At 41.5% G+C, this 15,739-nt stretch overlaps 1 protein-coding gene across 1 annotated transcript in view; it reads left to right on the plus strand.

Annotated features, from left to right (window-relative positions):
* The first annotated feature begins 2,130 nt into the window (after positions 1-2,130).
* MORC3 (MORC family CW-type zinc finger 3) overlaps positions 2,131-15,739 on the plus strand; it is a 30,509-nt gene continuing 16,900 nt past the window's right edge. The window contains exons 1-7 of the mRNA XM_035315745.1: positions 2,131-2,249; positions 6,573-6,645; positions 10,278-10,410; positions 11,540-11,754; positions 12,032-12,179; positions 13,943-14,090; positions 15,166-15,297. Of these exons, the coding sequence (XP_035171636.1) occupies positions 2,211-2,249; positions 6,573-6,645; positions 10,278-10,410; positions 11,540-11,754; positions 12,032-12,179; positions 13,943-14,090; positions 15,166-15,297 (888 nt within the window). The 5' untranslated portion in view covers positions 2,131-2,210. The remainder of the gene's footprint in view (positions 2,250-6,572; positions 6,646-10,277; positions 10,411-11,539; positions 11,755-12,031; positions 12,180-13,942; positions 14,091-15,165; positions 15,298-15,739) is intronic.

The raw sequence follows: 15,739 nt of genomic DNA on the forward strand, positions 1-15,739 counted from the left end.
ATTTCACCCTTTCTCCTGAGTCTTTGCACATCTTTCATAAGGTAGAGCGATGTATCTTGCACCTGAAAAGCTGCTAATGTTCGGTTACACTGGGTATTTAGAAAATCGTTGCAGTATGTTGCATGTTTCCTGAGAAAGGCTGTAGTGTAGACTAATTTAGTAATACTGAGGCACTGAATGCTTCCTAAGTACCTGCTTAATCAAATAAAAATAAGCAGGGCTGGCCATTTAGGTTTGGCATTAACACACCTCCATCTTTTGCAATTACTATCCCAGGGCAACCTACCCACTTATTAAATGATGGCTGTCTCCTGATGCTCGGTTTCCAAAAATTCAGCAGGATCTAATGGCAGCTGTGACTGCCCAGCAGACCAGGTCTCAGTTCCACTCCTGCAAAGCAGTGGCAAGAGCAGGCTGATGCAGGAAAAAATGTCTGTTTGAAACTGATGGCACTTCCAGGTAGAGGAAACAGGGACGTTTTCCATGGTAACTCCCAGAGCAGGGGCCTTCACTACAACCCCCAGGGCTGCCAGTAATCTCCTTCATGTTTATGGGAAGGCTTGCTAGGCCCACCTCAAAAATAAATCATGAATTATAGACTTTTGTTAAAGAAAGCAGGGGAAAGCATTTCAAGGTCTGTTGAAGGCTTTTCCTCAGCTAAGGGTGAGTGGCCTGTCAGGTTTCAGTCACCATGAATTACTGTATCTCAGGCTTTTATTTTGAACCCCTTCTCCTGTGATGTGTACCCATATCTGTGGGGGTTTCTTTTTCTCGGCAACCAAAATAATAGCTCCTTTCTAACAGCAGAAATTTGAGATTTATAGAATGAAAACCTGGGAGGATGACAAAAGGAGCTGGAGAGCTACAGCTTGATTACAATAGCCACCAGTGACCTTCCCAGCTATAAATGCATGTAAACTGATAGGTTATTTAAAGTTCTCCAGGAAGAAAATTAGTAATCTGGACTCAAGGTAAGTAGCCATGCACTGCTCAGAATACCTGCAAACAGATGAAATAGAGTAACTTTGATGAAACAGCAGAGGAATTTTCTGCGGGTAAATAGTATGTGGAGCATGAATTCTGGCCTCTAGTCCTCTTGCATTTTGCAGATGTTACCTGTATGCAACTTGATAGAATACAGGTGGTGCTAAACCTTCACTCAGGGAGGCTTGTGCTGAGTGTCCTTAATTGTCTGACTTATTTCATAAACGCACTGGAATTTGACCTCAGTGCTGTCTTTGACAAACACAGGCCAGACCGAGTGAAAAAGGGGGGAGGGAACTGTGCAATCTTCGTTATGCAAGTGTATCTGACAGACCAGCTGCAGCGAGCAAGGGCAGTCAAAGCCATCTGATCAAACTTTTGGTTCTTATCTTGCATTCAGGGGCTTGCAGCTGAGCTTGTTCTGCTGGGCAAAAACAAACAGTTGCAGGTAGCAACACAGTGTTCGTCATTACTCCATCTCAATTATGCATTTAAAGGGTGTGCTCACCAGCTAACCAGAATTACACTTCTGACCAGGTCAGGACAGATGTGATCCAATGCTACAGCTGCAGGAGGGAGCGTGAAGCAGCAGCATGGCAGCCTCTGCTGCTATGAACGCTGCACTTGCAGCCTTTACATTGGGTTTTTATAGGACTTGTTCCTTCCTAGGCTGTGTCAGGTAAGCAGGAGCCCAGCAAAACACCCCGAGGAGAGGCAACACCTGGGTTACTTCACACAGGGGCGATCTGACAGATAAGGAAGCTTGAGGCAGCAGCACCTTTCTTTTACAGTAACTGAAACCTTTATTAATTACAGTCTGCTGACTCGGTGAGGTCTTTAGGTCGTGGGGCCGTGTGTTTCTTAACTAGCAGGGCCAATAAGGGCTCACTAGTTAACTATTTTACTCGGAGGAAAAACGGGGGCAGTGTCAGCCCCCAGCCTCAGAAACGGGCATTTAACGCAGGCAGGGGCGGCTGGGGCTGGTTTGGGAACCAGGGCACGAAACGTTCGGGGCAGCTCTGCCCAAAAACAGGGAGAGGAAAACATAAAAAATAAAAAATAAAGAAGAAGAGCGAAGAAGCCCCGTCATGCCCTGTCCCTCAGGCGGGGCGCGGGGCGGGGCCTAACGGCCGTCCCGCCCCTGCCCGGGAGCGGTGCGGCTCGGAGGAGCCGGAAGTGCGCCCCCTCCCCTCGCTCCCGGCCCGGCGCTCGCTGCGGCCCCCAAGATGGCGGCGAAGACGCAGGGCGGCATCCGCCTGAGCGCGGTGAGCGGCGGGCGGGCGGGCGGCAGCGGGGCGTCTCCGAGCGGCCCTGCAGGGCCCGGGGGGACTCTGAGGGGAGCAGGGGAGCACCGGGGAAAGGCGGCGGAGGAGGGGAACGGGCGCGGGGAGGACGAAAGAAGCGAGCACCCCCCCCCCCCGGGTTGTCGCGCTCGTCAGGGCCCGGCTGGGGCCGGGAGATGGCGGCGGGGACCGGGGCCGTGTGTGGGGTCGGGGCTGGGTGTGGGGTCGGGGCGAGGCTCCGCGCTCGGCTCCTTAACGCCTTGGGGGTGAAACGGGGTGTTGTGGCTTTCGGTGTGTGTGTTGTGAGTTACCCTCGGAATCGTAAACATCGCTAATTCAGAGTAATTCGGAGACTTGCCCTCGAATTTGGGGTGGAATCATGCACTAAGGAGCTCTTCAAACGTCAGGAAAATCAGACACCGGTGTCTTCCCGGCGCTGCTTAAGTTGCCTTAACTGCCTTGGCTGCAGAGGTTATCTGCAAATGTCATCGGCCTGAAGCTCAGGAACGGCACTTTCGTTTTGGCCCTCTAATTGTCGCGAGTGTTGTGAACTCCACGGTTTGTCTGGTGTGTTTTGTTAGGGAAGGGCTCGCCCAGCTCTTCAGCTTTTCCTGCTTTGGAAAAATAAAAACGTGAGGTAAAAACTTAATTTTAGTAGCTTCTTTAAAGGCGGGGGGAACTCACCAGCATTAACTGTTCTTGCAAAAGCTACACGATACGGGTCAGGCTGCAGTTCAGAACAGATGCTACTTAGGCAAACTTCTACAGATGAAAAGTCTCCCCTAGAATTGGTGCAATAGACAACTATTGGAGTAATATTTAGGGTGCTGTATGCTTTTCTTATTTTTTTTTTCCCATCAGTAGTCACGACTTTAAATGTACATTCAGTGCATTTTCAGTCAAAGCTATGATTTCTCCTTAGATTTTCACTAAAGAAATGAAGCAGCTGATCCAGTTTCTGGTTTGCTTGTTTTTTAACAGAGCCTCTTATACAGTTGGGCACTGTTTTCCAGCAAAGAGCAACACAAAACTGACAGTCACAACCTCTTCTGTCAGCAGCTGTGGTCTAGAAATACATTGGGTTTCACCAAAACATTTCAGTTGGTTTCAGAAACGTGCATGAACCGCACAGGTAGCGCGAGCAGGCCTGGCAGCTCGTTCCCACCCTGGCATTTATCTCTTGCTGTTGCTCTGGTAACATTTTTTTTTTTTCTCAGTTGTGCGATGAGACAGATCAGGAAGTGATCCAGATTAAAAATAAGATTTAAAAAATTAGTTTTAATTTGGAGCGGTGCCATGATGTGGTTCGCTATGTTGTCATGCGACCGTGCTAGCATAACTGGCAGGGAGGAGGAAGGCGTGTAGCAGGAAAGGAAGAAGCAACCAGATGGAAGAAAAGTAGGAGGAAGAGAATGGTAATGGGGCTGTTCCTCCCAAAGTTGCAAAGTACTTCTAAAATACAAGACTGTTCAGCGGTTATGTTATTTGTGCATGACTTAAACTCTTTAAGGGATGGAATAGTTCCATTTTTCTTGTAACAATAAAATTCCCAAAGCTGTCTGTCATTTTCAAAGGTAAGCTGCCTTCTTATTATTTGCTCATCGTAACTGCAGGAGACTCCTTAGTGCAGCTGAGTCTTTTTATAACATGGACTGTACATGCAGTTTGAAGGAGATGGAGGTTTAGCTCTATGTTCAAAAGGGATTTTGCTGTGCTTGCTTTCAGGATAAAAAATGAAGCAGCCAACCAAAACCCACTAGTTAATAAAATATATTGGGCCTAGCATTCAGCACAGCTGGATCACCTCAGCTGCAGTCATACTAAAATAGCCCAAAGTGAGCGTTCACCTGGGGAGTAACTTTCTTACTGCATTCGTTGGAAATGCAGTTATTCACAAAGCTAATTAAAGTAGCGATTTGCTGAAATGAAGTGTTGGGGACAAAATGGGCTCCAGGAATTCCCTCCGAGCTCTCACTCAGTTGTGCTGGCAGCCAGCTGGATGTGCTCTGAAGCAACCTGGGGAGCTAATGGCCTTGCAGCGCTTGTCTCCATTTTTTTAAAGCTGTTTTTGTTGCGTGTTGGTGTTTCACAGCCCTGCATTAACAAATGGTGCTATCTGCTGAGATGCAGATGTTCCCACTAACCACCCTGGGGGACGCTCGCCTTTTGCTGGTGGAGCTTTAAAGCCAAGAACCAGTTTCTGATGGTTCCCATGGCCACATCCGTGTCTTCTAGTTTCCCGTAACTGTTCACATTCCCGCCATCGCATATCACATTTCAGCCTTTTTCAAAACCTTATCAAATGAAATAGTGTCCCAGGAGATCGGCACGTGTTTGTTTATAAAAAATGGGGTTTCCTTACAATGCTATTCTTCTCAACGTCCGTCACTAGTACGCAGCAGTGAAATGAAGGATGGAGAAGTGCTGCGTTACTCAGGCACTGCGTGAAGAGATTTTCTTGCTGTGCCCACATACGCTTTGCTTTGTGGGAAAAAAAGGACATTTGGCTGTGAGGGTCAGTTTTAGTGGTGCCAAGGCTCCTTCTTTCATCAGTCTTATTGACCAGGGGAGGGCCACAACTTTGAATTCACACCTTTCGAAACTACAGTCAGGACTTTTTTCCAAGTCCATATTGCTGAGGTTACAGTGCCAGTGGTTACTGCGCAGTCCCAGTCTACCTTCTGCGTGACAGGAGTCTCTCACTGGCTAGCAGCAAAGAAATATTTCAGCAGTGGGCTGAGCAGATGCTAAATATTTGAGTGTGTACCTGTGTGGGGGTGGTTTTGTTTGATTTTTTTGTTTGTTTTGTGTTAGTATCATGTTTCAGCAAGGAGAGATTTGGGGTTGGGGGGGAATCCAGTTGTTCCTGGTACATTTTGATTATCATCATCATCTTAGAAAGCAAAGAAACAAATGCTGCCAGCACTGTGAAAGGTTGAAGTGAAGAGAACAGCACAGATCTTTAGATCTGCTGGCCTGTGATACAGTACAGAACGAAACTGAAAGGTCTGTTTGAGCATGTGCCATGGTATACGTGAGGCTCCCAGAACTTGGCTTGATGTCATCTTCGTGTTAGATTCTGAATTGTTTGTAAGCATCTGTTGTGAACTTGAAAGGAGCACAGTGACTGGGGCTGGTTCAATTTACTGGAGTTTATAAAAGTGGGATTTTAAAACACAGATGGCAGTGAAGAATGTAGAGCCCACTCGTACTTGCAGCCTAGTTCGGTGGAGAAATACAACGGTTAAGCTGCAGTCTGAAAGTGTGCTCTACGCGCTTTGTGACCTTTGAATCAAGGTGAGATTTCTTGGCAATTTATGTTGATCTGAACCAGGGCTGCTGCTGTGCTCCCACCGTGGCACTTGGCTCGCTGCTCTGGAACTTGCTCTTAGCATTATTCTTTTTGCCGACAAGTGAACTTGAAGACTTGAAGTGGTTGCTTGCTTTTATTTAGACCTTACTAATTATGTGCAAGTGATTGTCAGTGTAGTAGTTCTGTAAAATGTATTAGGTGAGAATATGGATGCACTTTATATATAAAAATTGGAAAATACTTTAAAATATGGATTATTTTTTCTGATGCAGCGGCGCTGTACAAGGGCTATTTCCAGTGTTACATGTTCATAGGTACTGCTTTTTATGAATATAACTGTGCCAGTAAGGCTTAAGCATATACGTGCAGCAGATTTGTGTTAAAGACCTTGTAAAAGTATAATTACAGGTATTCTAAATGGTAATGCAAATACAGCCATCACTTTCAGCAGTTATACTTCCCCCAAAAATTGCATCAACAAATCCTGAAGTGGTACGGATATCTACTTCTGGTTTTCATGTTCTTTTGATCTAGGTGAATGTATACAAACCCAGGCTGTCATGAATTACTTGAGAATACTTTTGTCACTGACATCTGCAAGCTGTGTCCAATAAGCATGTATATTTATTTTGCATGTTGTCATCTAATCCACGTAGTGGCTGCATTCCTGTGGTTGCATCTGATCATAAGCAAGGCTAAAATGTCTGAGCTTGAATTGCCATCCGTATAAACTGCTAGGCTGAGAAAGTCTGATGGGTCCCACTAACAGGTGATTTTGATCAACATACGTAAAAGGAGGAATGGGATAGCAAGTCACTGAGGGTATTGGGTGCTATTCCCTTTCCCAGATCCGTACTGTGGTTTAAGGTTTACATTTTTAATATTTGAGTGCTTAAGCTTCTGTTGCTAGTTTTGGTCTAAGGCTTTTATGTTTTTTTGTAACTTCTTGTTGAAGAACACAAACTAATGCCATTGTTTCTGTTTTATTTCAGCTTTGTCCAAAGTTCTTGCATACCAACTCCACCAGTCACACCTGGCCTTTCAGTGCAGTAGCAGAACTTATAGGTATGTGGATCAGTAGTTGCCTGAGTACTTGATTGTAATACCTCTTTTTCTTGTTTTAAAACTCTTTTTTTTTCTCTTCAGTGAAGGAAACCCTGTTGTTATCATTCAGAATCTTATCAAAATCTTGTCTGGGTACAGTCAGACAGATTGACTTCATTCTTTCTTGACAGCATGTGTACTATCTGACATCTGTTGCGGGGGCCTTCTAGGACTTGGCATTTTCTTCTTACTGAGTTTATTGAAGCTTGCCAAATGCAGAGGACAGTGGGGCCAAGAGAATTTTTTCTCTTCTAGTCCACCAAATGCAGGCCTATTGCTCTTTGTGGTTCCCAGGCCCAGCCAGTAGTAAGACTGAGCACAAATTCCAAGGATATGCATGCACGCTAATGTCCTGTACAGACACAGCTGGCAACAGGCAGATTAGCACAGACCAAAGGATGAGAGCTTTGCAAGAACCCACAAATTGCCTTATTCTGTTCCTGTCTGATGGTTAACCACGTTTAAATTTTGTTAGTGGCACATGTGCATTATTCTTGGTCACTTAGCTCTCATATTTACACACATTTCTGGGTATTTTGCCAAGACCTGGAGTCCTTCCAGTTACTGTGTCCAGACCCTGGGCGTTTTACCAGTCTCTGGCTTAGACCTTGGATCTCTGCAGTTGCTGGTTTCTTCCAACTTGTTGACTTGTCCATCTTCAGGTTTGCTAGCAGAACAAATGCGTACAGGCACGCATTCAGGTTAGAGAGCACACTCATGTAGGAAATAAAGTTTAGTAAGAATGTACAACAAAGTGGCAAAGGTTCCAACCACAGATGTGTACTGAACAGCTTTCATGCAGTTAGCCTGTGTTATTTCCACTCTTCCCTCACCTTCATTATCCTGTGCATTTTTTCCATCCATTTGGACCTTTCCCTTTCCTTCACTTCAGAGCTTCCCGAAAATATCCAACAGCAAATTCTGCACATCAACACAGTATTCCTCAAACATCCTTATTTTATTCTTTTGGATTACAAAATTTCTCGTTGAACATCTTCAGGGTTATACTTGAGTGGTTCCTTAGAATGGTTGGTCCATGGATGTCCTAAGAATTCTGGTGTTTGTAATTGTCTCTATCGTCTGCTGTTTGAGTCTGTGTTTGCTGCTGGTTTGAGTATGTTTGATTTACTAGCCCCTGTTTATCATCTTGCTTTTTATTTTGAATAACCACTAACTGGATATTCTCACTTGCATGTTTCCTGAGTTGGGGAATGATTAGCTTACTTTCTCATATTCATTCCTCGAAATAAAGGCGTGGTATGGAAAGACTTGCTCAGCTTATCGAGCAGTTTGCTTTTGCCAAATGGAGCAACTCTTCTGGTCACATTCTTTAGCTTCCTATGCTCTAGTTTTGTCAGTTCTTAAGCCAGAGGAAAAATAACGAAAGAAAGAAATTTTCTGCTAGATAAGGGGAGAGTTGTCACAAGGAAACAAGAACCACATGGCTATGGAAAGGACTAGCTGTTTTGGTGGTAAGTCATGACTGAAATGCTAAGTCATTTCATCTGTCTTATGCCATGCCATACCTGGCTGGAATTAACATACGTGCTGTGCAAGGCTTCTGAGCTTGCCTTCTTCCTTCCTTTGCCTCTGTCATACGCTTTGCTTTAACAAAGGTTCAGAAGCATAGTAGCAACATGATGGGTGTAAAGGCTTCTAGTTAGTTGATCCTGTAATGTCTTCCTCATGCTGTGTGAGGCTATACCACAAGGCAAATATCAAGTAGTAATAATAGGGCTACTTTATAGAGGCCTGAGTTTTAGTTTAACCTAATCCTCAATAGGCTAAAATGAGCTTTGTAAGCTCCCTTCTGTCAACTTTTTCCTGGTTATATTGCTGGCCTCTCCTGACAGTCCTTAGCTTAAATTAAGGTGAACTCTTGGTGATACTTGCATCAAAGAGATTAAATAGAGAGAGTTGGTGAGCTAACAAATCTTGCACCAAGTACGGTCTTGAATACTTTCAAACTGATTGTACTTGAAATGTTCTCTTTTGTTGATGCTGAAATACTTCTATGAATTTTTTCACTGTGGATGCAGTTTGCAGTTTATGCTCATAGAAAGAAAGCTGCCAAGCTGTAATTCCTTTTACAGCTTGCACTGTTGGCTTGAGCTGTTGGGTTTTGCCCCTCAGTTGAACCTGCAAAACAGACAGTGAGGCAGGGACACTGCTTCCTACTGTGCCATCACATTCCAGCTCCCCCAGCCTCCAAATTCCAAGAGTAGCGCAGAGGTGGCGGGAGGAGAAGCTAGACAGTGTTTCTAGTGCAGATGAGATTTAAACCAGCTTTGCATCCAAGAAATGCCCGTGGAACCATGATTTCAGTTGCACTTGCAGTAGAAATGTGCAGGCTCTCTCAAATCCAGTGAGTAGGAAGGATAGGGTATAGCGTTTTATACTTCTCTTCTGTGAAAGTCACAGCTTCTTAGATCTGAAAAACTTGTGGTAGCAAGATATGTATTTGTGATTGTCAGCTCTGCTGATAAAGAGTCTATATGGCAGTAGAGCAGCAGTAATTTTTTTCGCCTAATTTCCTGCACCTGTGGAGTCAAAATTTTAGGTTTCACAGACCTGAGATGGGGGGGGTGGTTGGCTTCAGGTTTTTGTTTGCTTTTTTTAATGTCTCAAAGTTGATTATCTGAAGTTGTGATAGTATTTCAAATCAGATTTCCCAATTAAAAAGCCCGCTGCAGGTAAGATATTTCTGCTGCCAGGTATATTAGTGATGAGCTGTTGTCTGCATTGTGCACAATAACCTGTCCTCCTAGAAGTCAGTCAGAGGAGATGTTTGGGTGGCTGGGAGAAAAGTGAATGTTGCAACAGCTGCTTGGGAAACAGGAAATGAAACTAGAAACTTGTCTGGGTTTTGTTTTCAATTTCAACCACTCATTTCATTCTGTTTCAACCACTCATCTCAGACTAAGTTTTTAGCTGTATAGTACTGTTGTCTGTAATAGCTGGAACACTTCATCTTGTTTTCAGGCATGGTTTGCTGGCTTTTGATGAAGCTGTTTCATTGTAATGTTTTGATCTAGTGTTGTCAACAATAAAGAGGTTAATGCTTTAGGAGACTTAATTTTTAGCACATTTAGTTATTTAAAAGCTTCTAATAAAAAAATACTTCTGTGTTTTAAGCTTGACTAATATTCAAGGACTTTTCTGAGAAATCCATCTCTGTGCCAGCACATAACTTCTGCAACTATTACGTACCTAACCACGCAGCTGAAAAGTTGCTGCAATTTTAGTGCTGTTAGGATCTGCACTAATGCAGAACTGAGAGCCCATGATGCTATATTCACCAAATAGAAGTTGGTGTGAGCACAGCATCATAATTAAGTTAGGGACAGCAATTCCTTATAACTGTTTGGCAGTGTTGCAAGACTAACATTTGGTGGATTTTTATTTCTGGGGGAATACCTACCAGATACAGCACTGTTGCATGCCACTTAAGCATTTAAATAACTTTGGAAGAGTTGCTCCCTGACATCTTCACTGGAATTAAGCACTTTAAGTGTAAACTTATTTTAAAGTGTTAAATTCTTGTGTTTTTTTAGTTTTCTGTTCTTGTTTGTTTTTTTTTTTGCCATCTTCAGATAATGCTTATGATCCAGATGTGAGCGCTAAGCAGATATGGATAGACAAAACAATGATAAATGACAATATATGCTTGACATTCACTGATAATGGAAATGGTATGAACACAGAGAAGCTGCACAAAATGCTAAGGTAGATAACCTCTTTTGCAATTTGTTTTCTTGTAAAGATTCTAATTTATAGTTCTGTTATTGCTCAGTTAATTCCTTTCTATCACATGTAATCTACTAAGCGTGTTTTTAAATTTAGCACTTCTGAAGGTGAGTGATTATCCAAAAGAGGTTCTAGAAGAGACAGATGCTATTATAGCTTTCATACAGCTTTCGAGATACATTTTATCTCCTAATTTCCTTACGCTTTCTGTAAACATTCCCACTTAACTTTCTGTGCAGGTGTTGTGCCAGGTAAGCTGTAGTGCCCTTCAGTGGAGCTAAGGAGAATCATTTCCCCCTTCAAGCTTGCTTTAGACTAAATTAGTGAACAAGAGACAAAGGAATATTCAATTCAAACCCTTTGGAGTATAGAAAATAGAAGGTATTCTGGAAAAGTTAAGGGAGTGGGAGTTAAATTGGTGTGGATTGTCATTTTACCTTTTAATATTCTAAAGGGTTTAACTGTTCTTTCTCCAGCTCCTGTTTCTACAGTTAGCAAAGAGGTTGCTGTTCAAGCTTTTTTAGTATAAAATATGTTATTCTGCCTCCAGATAAATCTCTGGGTTTAAATTTGAGGAAGTTTGAATTCAAATGACTTCTTTTTTCTATAAGATACCATAATTAATAGCTTACTTGTGAAATCCCATGCGCCATACCCAGTTACGCATTTTACTGCATTCTGCTTTAAATGTAATGAGAAGTTACCAATGGAAAATTTTGTAGATCACATTTTTAAGCAAGTGGAGGAAGAAAAAACCCATAACCCAAAGGGGATATTCTCACAACTTATTGTGAAGCCATGGGGTAACTATTAGAAACCTATGTGAATGCAGATAATTCGAGGGATATGATATTTCTTATCAATACTTTAAAGGTGAATGTACGTTCTCTGAATTCTTGCACTGTGATTTTAGTAATTTTATATAGGTTGTATTTCTCTGGATTTACATTAGCTGTTCATTGTTCAATTGCATGGCAGTACCTGATCTCTAAAACAAGAGATGATCTCAATGTGTGTAAGTCTAAGTTAATGCATTTTGAATGCATCTTTTGGTTTTTCAAGTGCTGTGGGGCTTTTTACGCTCTTTCAATGTGTTTTTACATTTCAGCTTTGGCTTCAGTGAGAAATCTGTTATGAATGGCCGTGTTCCAGTGGGACTGTATGGAAATGGGTTTAAATCGGGGTCCATGCGCCTGGGAAAAGATGCAATAGTCTTCACCAAGAATGGAGAAACCATGAGTGTTGGCCTGTTATCTCAGACTTTCCTTGAGGTCACAAAAGCAGAGCATGTCATGGTTCCTATAGTGACATTCAACAACCAACATATCCTTTCGACAATTTCTGAGCAAAAAGTTGTGTGTATATGCAAAACTTGGGTGATGACATCATTGAAGGAAATCTCCTTATCTTTACAGATAACCTTCTACCCATCTTACAATTTATTTAGACTAATGTGTTAAAATCTTTACAATTGTAGATCTGAGATGTGGAATGAGAACCTGTGAGAAGCAGAGGATTCTGTTGCAGAAGTTTGCTTATCTTTTGAAAGTTTTTATTTTTCTTCTTAATTCAAAGTTATTCTCATTAATGTAATGCTTACGACAGATAAGTGATCCAACAGAATCCAAAAACAGCCTGAAGGCCATCTTAACGCATTCTTTATTTCCTACTGAGGAGAAATTACTGGCAGAGCTAGATGCTATCATGGGGAAGAAAGGAACAAGAATTATAATTTGGAATCTTAGAAGGTAAGATGAAGTCCAGTCCCTTTTATCTCTCATTTCATTTGTTATTTATTCAGTGTATGCAAATATAGAAGGGTTGTTTTTTTTATACAGTAACTCCAAAAGACTGGAGAGTTAGCTGCAGTTGGGGAAACTAGACTCAAACTGATGTATCTGAAGGGCGGTAGTGTTGCATGAGAACTGTTGCTAATCTCAAGTAGCAAAGGAGGAAGGAGAATGTAAAGGACTTCATATTTCCCTTTGATAAAATACCATTGATTGTGCCAGAAGAAAAATTGAAATAGGTGAATTGGACCAAGACCTGGACCTTCCTAAACTTACTAACTGTTTATTGTAATGTAAACAGAATTCCAAGTAAATAGTTATTTATTTTCATCTACTTAAGTATGTGGGATTGTTCACAGCAGTATGGATTTTCATCCTTTTCTAGCTCGGGCTTATAGCCTTTTTTCCTTTTTTTTTTTTTTTTTTTTAAACTGTTGTTATAGCAGTGGTGGCTGGTGTCATCATTTCCCATCTTTCCCATTCCTCTCTTTCTTGCATGGTTGCTGCTGTCTTACTAGCAGGGAACCTGTCTGATGGCCTGTCTGGAAGAACTTTATCACTCCTTTAACAATGATAGAGCTAATTGGTTGGGAATGTATTTCCTTGTACTGCGTTCTTAAGCGTTCAGCTTACTGGAGTTTTAAATACCTAAAATAACGAGGTATCCATCAGAAGCAATTTTGAGCCATTTCATGGTTCAGTAGATTTGGCAGGAAAACAGTTCTTTTTCAGTTTATTCTCCCCTGCCAGAAAAAAAAAGTATAGGGAGGAAACCCAGACTGGGATAACTACAGATAAAATCTCAGTCCATTATAGCAGATGAAAGGCTTTTTTTTAATTTCATTAACTACTTCTGTGTTTTAGGGACCTTAAAGCACAAGGTAACAGTCAGGTATTACTAATTTCAATCATTTCTCCTTGCCATGTACTTCATAAGAAAAAATTTACTTCTTGTACAGTTCAAAAACTAAGTTGCATTATCCAGATAAACTTTCATTCATTTTTAGGAATGACGACTTCTAGGAATGTGCATCGCTTTTTGTATTTTCTTTTGTTCGAGAAATAAAGTCAGCTAACTATGCCGGGTAGCTTTCATGCTCTGAATTTGAGAGTTTTCATTGGAAGTTGTGGAAGAGAACGCTTGGGGATTTTTTTTCATGTTGTGTCTAATGTGCTGCAACTAAATCTACTTTCAAAAACCCAACAGAGCTGTTTCAATATTTTATTGCTGGAGTATTTTTTGCTATGATATATCAGTGTTATGCAAAACTGTGGTCAGTTAAAACTGAATAAAATAAACCATCTGTTGAGCACTGCGATAAGAAATCACAATGAAATATTATTGAGTTAGAAAGTTGTAGTGTGTCACTTCTGCAGCAATAGAAACCTTAGGAAGGCAATTTTCAGCATTAAGATATTTTTCATTTAGAAAGAATGCATGCATCTTGGCTCATCCATTATTTACAGTTTATACTGCATACTTTTATTCATGAAGCGCAACCTAATTAGAATACAATTAGAACTTGGGAAAGTTTCATTTGTTGTCACTGCTCTCATATTCCTGGGGTTTCAAAAAGGAGCTGGTGAATTTGTGAAATTTAGCAAGTCTGTGAAGAAAAACTCTAAAGGAATTGTTTCATCTTCGTGATGTCCTTTGGGTTCCCTCAGTATCTTTTTTTTTTTCCTTTACATAATTAGTATACTTTTATCTTATTTCTTAGAGATAAAAATGAAAAAACGGAGTTTGACTTCGACAAGGATAAATATGACATCAGGATTCCAGAAGACTTAGATGAAACGGGGAAGAGAGGATATAAAAAACAAGAGAGGCTAGACCAGATTGTTCCAGAAAGCGACTACTCACTAAGAGTATGTATGCTTTCTTTCATTTATTTGTTTTGTGGAAACTGAAAGATGTGTGCTTTTGTTTTAACATCATATACCATACTTCAGAGGTGGTGATTGGAAACAAAAAGAAAGACAAATGTCTATAAATGTTAAGGCAACATGTCCACACTATATGAAAAACATGAAACATGTTTGTGGACTTTTGTAAACACTTGCTGTTTTTTCAGAAGAAAATTACTGTTTTTTATGATGCTTCACAAATAAATTTTTGCTAGTTACCAGCTGGTGAAGTGTCCATTCTGTGTTTCAAAAGAGATCAAGGAACTGGGAAGCAGTTCCAGTAGAAGACCATGTCTGCAGGCTAATTATTACAGCCACTGTTTACGCTACTGATCCCATAGTCTTTGAAGGTGATTTTTTTGTAAGAAAGTGCACCTGGAATTATTAGGTGTTCTGGGCACTTCTTCTGAATAATATTCAGAAGTATTGTTCCAGTTGAAATGCTGCATTCAGTTATTCTAAGACTCATTGAAGTCATAAATCCGCTTCAAATACTGAAGGTATAAATATGATGAATGAAAGGCAGACTAAAATTCATGGATTGACACTCCTATGAGAAAGCTGTGTAGTTTGATAAGGCATTTGGAACAAAGTTAACAATTGCTTTTTTTTTTTTCTTTTCTTTTTAAGCTTGTAATAGAATCTTAAAGATCTCAATAGGGAATAAGAATACAGGCCTTCTGTATTTGAGCATGACTGAGAGCTCTTAATGATAAAAGTGCCTCTTCAGACTCCCGATTAACTTGTCATGTTCCTAAAAGTTCTCCTTCAATTGCTATTCATGTGATTTGTATTTTATGCACACTTAGGTACACTTGAATTTCCTGGGTTTTGTGGATTCAAGTGTGTGCATGTGGGGGGACTTGATACAAACGAGTTCATAACATCTTAATTAAAACCTGGGATTGTCTTTCCAACATAACGTGTATTGTAAAATATTCGTATCTTGATAGTTTTTGATTGGTGTGGGTTTTTTGGGGGATAGGGAGGGTTTTGTTGTCTTTTTGAGTAACAGGAATTACTGTGTGTTTTGCAGGCTTACTGCAGTATTTTGTATCTGAAGCCAAGAATGCAGATCATTCTGCGAGGACAAAAAGTAAAAACACAGCTGGTTTCCAAAAGCCTTGCTTTCATTGAAAGTGATATATATAGGCCAAAATTTTTGAATGTATCCTTTGATAATTCACAGTGGGATCGAGTGCACCCTCAGCAAGTTTGCAGATGACACCAAGCTGAGTGGTTCGGTTAATACCAAAGAAGGAAGGGATGGAAGGGTTGCCACCCAAAGGGGCCTGGACAGGCTGGAGAAGTGGGCCCATGTGAACCTAATGAGGTTCAACAAGTCCAAGTGCAAAGTGCTGCACCTGGGTCAGGGCACTCCCTGACAGTCTGGGAGAACTCATTGAGAGCAGCCCCATAGAGACATGAACTAGCAGTGCGCGCTTGCAGCCCAGAAGGCCAACTGCATCCTGGGCTGAATCAACAGAGGAGTGGCCAGCAGGACAAGGGAGATGATTGTCCCAGTCTGCTCTGCCCTTGTGAGGCCCCACCTAGAGTACTGCATCCAGGTCTGGGGCCCCCAGCATAAGAAGGATGTGGACCTATTAGAG

This window comes from Oxyura jamaicensis, chromosome 1 (genome assembly GCF_011077185.1).
Source record: "Oxyura jamaicensis isolate SHBP4307 breed ruddy duck chromosome 1, BPBGC_Ojam_1.0, whole genome shotgun sequence".
Lineage (NCBI taxonomy): Eukaryota > Metazoa > Chordata > Aves > Anseriformes > Anatidae > Oxyura > Oxyura jamaicensis.